We start from the raw sequence: 4,226 nt of genomic DNA, 5'->3' as shown, positions 1-4,226 counted from the left end.
ATAGTGGGAGGGATATTGCGGCTTTGGAAGATACACCAATAGAATGCTGGGATTCTTCAGCCTCATCTGGGGCTCCAAGTTCAGCTTCAGAAGTGTTGAAAATTCAAACTGACAATTGAGTGTAGTAACAATAATGTAAATCTTGGTTGCAAAATTCTTTTGATGTTGCCGGTGTTTATGAGACCACGTGTCATGCCATTGAGAGCTCAGACAAGTAATGGGGTCAAAGGTTTCAGCCTGTTTTCTTGTACAACCTCATGGCATTGCATTGTGTATTAGTGACATGTGTTTTGTACCAATCCCACATGAGCCATCCAGGGGACCCTCACGGACTTTGAGAACCACTTCTATAGCCGAAATTTGAATCCAGAACTCAGAGGTTGAAGGCCTGTGCCTAAACTATTGCACCAGTTCACTTGCTATTACTGGAATCAATGGTGCAGCATTGGCAATGAAACCACACAAAGTGCTGATGAGACATTGAAAGAGTTAACTTCTGGCTTAAAGTTGTTCCATTGTGGTTAGGCACAGAACGGAAACGTTGTATGTGTGTGTGTGTGTATGTGTCTTGTGTCTGTAAGAGAATGCAAGAGTACCAGGCAGCCAGCAGGGGAAGGAGAGGCTTGTTTAGTTTCGAGACAGCTCTGATCTGAGACACAACACTGTTATGTCGGACACTCGAATGTGTTTAAGCGTCTGAGAATGAATGAATCGGGGAACAGCACTATCAACGGGGAGCACCTGATCAAAATCAGGGTCTTTGCTTCTGTCACCTCCTTTGTTCTGCTGGCTTTCTTCAATCTCGTAATTGATTACACCATTCTGAGTGAGGACCGTCTGCGATCTCAAGCTAGGTTTGTTTTGCTGTTCCATCTTTTGGTATCCGGTCTGATCTACTTTGGTCTGAGCAGCACTTTCTATCTCCTCATTTACCTGGAGGTGGCCATGTCAGCCTCGTGTTGCCTGATCCTCCTGATGTTCCTGATGATGAGCGGTTCTACCATCCTCCTGACCCTGACCGTGATGGCGGTTGACCGATACTTCGCCATCTGTCACCCGCTCAAGTACAGCTCCTTCTGCACCCCATGTAAAATCTGGATTCTTAGCAGCATGACCTGGGTGGTCTCAGCTGTCATCCCTCTCATCCTGGTCTCCCAGCATATGAGGAAAGAACCCAGCCAAATGTTCACGAGCTGCTCAATCTCCAACTTTCATTCCAGCTACAGCATGAAACACACTTCTAAAATCCTGCTGATCTGTATCTGTACAGTCCTTATTCTCTTCAGCTACTACAAAATTCTGGTGGAAGGTAAGCGTATTGGTGTGCTGAACCGGCGCAATAAGAGGGCACGGAGCACCATCTTAATGCATGGGGTGCAGCTGGCAGTCTACATAATCCCAACATTCATCAACTTCATTTTGCAACAAGTGGCTCATGCCAGGAAGCTTGATCAGAGCACCAAGACTCTTTTTGAGGTACTGAACTTTGCCTTCTTCAGCCTGGCACAGTGCATCAGCCCTGTTATCTATGGCCTGCGCAAAGAGGAGTTGTGGGAACTCACTTCGCACAAGTTCCCATGCTTCCTTTGGGACTTCAAGGGGACTCTGGAGTTGGTGCGGACGACTCTGCTCCTGCCCACAAAATCGAGCTCTCCAGCTTCAGTCCAGACTTGTCCTGAGGTGCTAACTCTGGTGAGTGAGGAGACCACAGGAAAATGCATCGAGTAGTTCTACCTAACCCATTTCTCTTGGGCTTTCATGGAATTTTGCCACCCCTAACTGATCTTGTGTGTGGTCAACAAACAGGTTTCTCAGTCTTTGGGAAAAGGGCACTAAAATCTCTCTGACTTTTATTGTTGAATATTTTTGTGCATTATGACTAAACACGATGACCGAATGTCGATGACTAATAGTTTTTCTTTGCGTCTCCTGTAAATACCCCCTCCTCCATCCTCAGTCTCCATTGTTTCTTCGATTCTCAATTCAAACACTTAAAAATAGTTGGAAATCCAGTCCAGGAGGGAGATTAGGAACAAAACACTTCAACCTTTAGCTCTTTCACAGAACTGGCACAGACATGGAAGATGGACCTAATGGTCTCCTGCTGCACTCTTCCAAAAACAAAACCTGGAGGGACTAAAACAAGGATTTAAAAATTTGAAGAGAAAGTTTGATTTTTTTTTACACAAAGGACTTTGGATTGGGAGACAGCAGTAAATCAGAAAACTACATGCACTTATAAAGAAAACTATGAAGAAAGACCGTTAATTGGTACCCAGCTATGAAGAGGAATGTGGCGAGTTAATGCATGTTATGATGTTAATGCTTTGGTTATTTTTGGCGTAAAGCTCAAAATAAACAGTATGCTGCACCCCGCCTAAATACAAATAGCATCAGTGCAAAATGTGAAAACTAAAGATCTTTTGGGAATACTGGATTCCAAAGGTGAATTGTGCAGTGAACAAAAGGAGCTGCTATCTGTACAGAATGGCTGACGAGGAACCAGAGATAATGCTCAAACTGAGCTCCGGAGAGTGAAATTTTCAGCAACTTTCTGATTGTGAGCTTGAGTTCAAGTGCTGCAACTTGATCGCACTTCAAGGAGCCCAGATGGTGGTCATTGTGGTGAAATGGTGGAATTGTTGTCCAAATGTACAGTCCACTGTACAGACTGTAGAGTGGGAATGGGACTGTAGCTACATTTGGGAACAGTTGAAATTGCTGCTGGCAAAGGACAACCCAAATGCTGATTAAAACAAAAAATGCAGCGGAACTGGCAGCATCTATGGAATGGGAGAAAAGGAGTAAATGGTTCAGGTTAAAAATATCTTGTTGCCCTGCACTATTTCACTCCCAGAATTTTCTGTTTTCCTGGGTTGTATCCTATGGCCAAAAGATTAGGAGAATATTACTGTTCCTTTTTGTTTGGAGGCAGTAATACTGTAAATACTTTTATGTATTTTTAGGCTTAAAACTGCCAAATAGGAAATCAAGCAACAAAACGTGGCAGGAAAACTTTTGTATGCGGCCTACAACTAAATTAACAATGAAATAGCTATATGTCTTTTTTTTAAAATTGCCAGTCCCAATACTGCTATGATTTGGTTTCCTGTAATATAAGGTTTGTGTATGATTGTGTTTTTTTTAAGAGACTGATTAAAGTAATCTGTGAATTGAAACTGTTCGATGCTGCATGGGTGATTGAAAATCTGTCACTGTTGTCTTTAGGGAATTGCACATGAGAATTGTTGTGTCATTTGCTTTGAAGTTACATATTTTGGAGTTACCTCCATAAGAGCCATGGCTCAGTAAGTAGCCAACTCATCACTGAGTCAGAAGATTGCGGCTTTGGTGTCCAACTCCAGAGACTTAAGCACAAGGGTCACAGCTGACACTCAGTGCAGTACTAAGAAATTGCTGTACTATCGTAGGGTCAGTACTGAGGGAACGCCACATTGTCAGAGAGTGAGTACTGAAGGAGTGCCCATTTTTAGGTATGTGGGAGGGTCATTACTGGGGGAATACTGCACTGTTGGAGGGTTAGTACTGAAGGAGCACTGCATCATTGGAGGTTCAGTCCTAGGGGAATGCTGCACTGTCAGAGGGTCAGTGCTCAGGGCATGCCTCATTGTCAGAGGGTTAGTACTGAAGGAGTGCCACACTGTGGGAGGGTTATTACTGAGGGAATGCTGCACTGTGGGAGGGTCAGTACTGAGGAAGCACGGTATCATCAGAGGTTCAGTCCTGGGGGAGTACTGCACTGTTGGAGGATCAGTGCTCAGGGGGTGCCACACTGTCAGAGGGTTAGTGCTGTGGGAGCACTGAACTGTTGGAGGGTCAGCGCTGAGAGAGTGCCACTCTGTTGGAGCATCTGTGTTCAGGGAGCACAGCACTGTTGCAGGGACAGTGCTGAGGGAGCGCTGCACAGTTGGAAGGACAGTGCTGAGGGAGTGATGCACTGTCAGAGGGTAAGAGTTGAGGGAGCACAGCACTGTCGGAGGGTCAGTGCTGAGGGAGCGCCGCACAGTTGGAAGGTCAATGCTGAGGGAGCACTGCACTGTCAGAGAGTCAGTACTGAGGGAGTGATGCACCTTCAGAGTGTCAGTGCTGAGGGAGCACTGCACTGTCGGACAGTCAGTGCTGAGGGAGCACCGTATTGTCGGAGGGTCAGGGTTGAGGGAGTGATGCACTGTCAAGGGTCAGTGCTGAGGGAGCGCCGCACAATT

The 4,226-nt window shown here is 45.6% G+C and overlaps 1 protein-coding gene across 1 annotated transcript; it reads left to right on the top strand.

The window, feature by feature from the left end:
* Window positions 1-617: 617 nt before the first annotated feature.
* Window positions 618-3,184, top strand: LOC122544280 (putative G protein-coupled receptor 148). The gene has a single exon (XM_043683349.2). The coding sequence runs from the start codon at window positions 703-705 to the stop codon at window positions 1,726-1,728; it is 1,026 nt and encodes a 341-aa protein (XP_043539284.1). The 5' UTR covers window positions 618-702; the 3' UTR covers window positions 1,729-3,184.
* The last annotated feature ends 1,042 nt before the right edge of the window (window positions 3,185-4,226 follow it).

Source organism: Chiloscyllium plagiosum, unplaced genomic scaffold, assembly GCF_037043375.1.
Source record: "Chiloscyllium plagiosum isolate Xiang-an unplaced genomic scaffold, Cpla_swu_hap1 HiC_scaffold_44, whole genome shotgun sequence".
Classification (NCBI taxonomy): Eukaryota; Metazoa; Chordata; class Chondrichthyes; order Orectolobiformes; family Hemiscylliidae; genus Chiloscyllium; species Chiloscyllium plagiosum.
The sequence above is the reverse complement of the archived record's forward strand: the minus strand, read 5'-3'. Positions and strand labels throughout refer to the sequence as shown.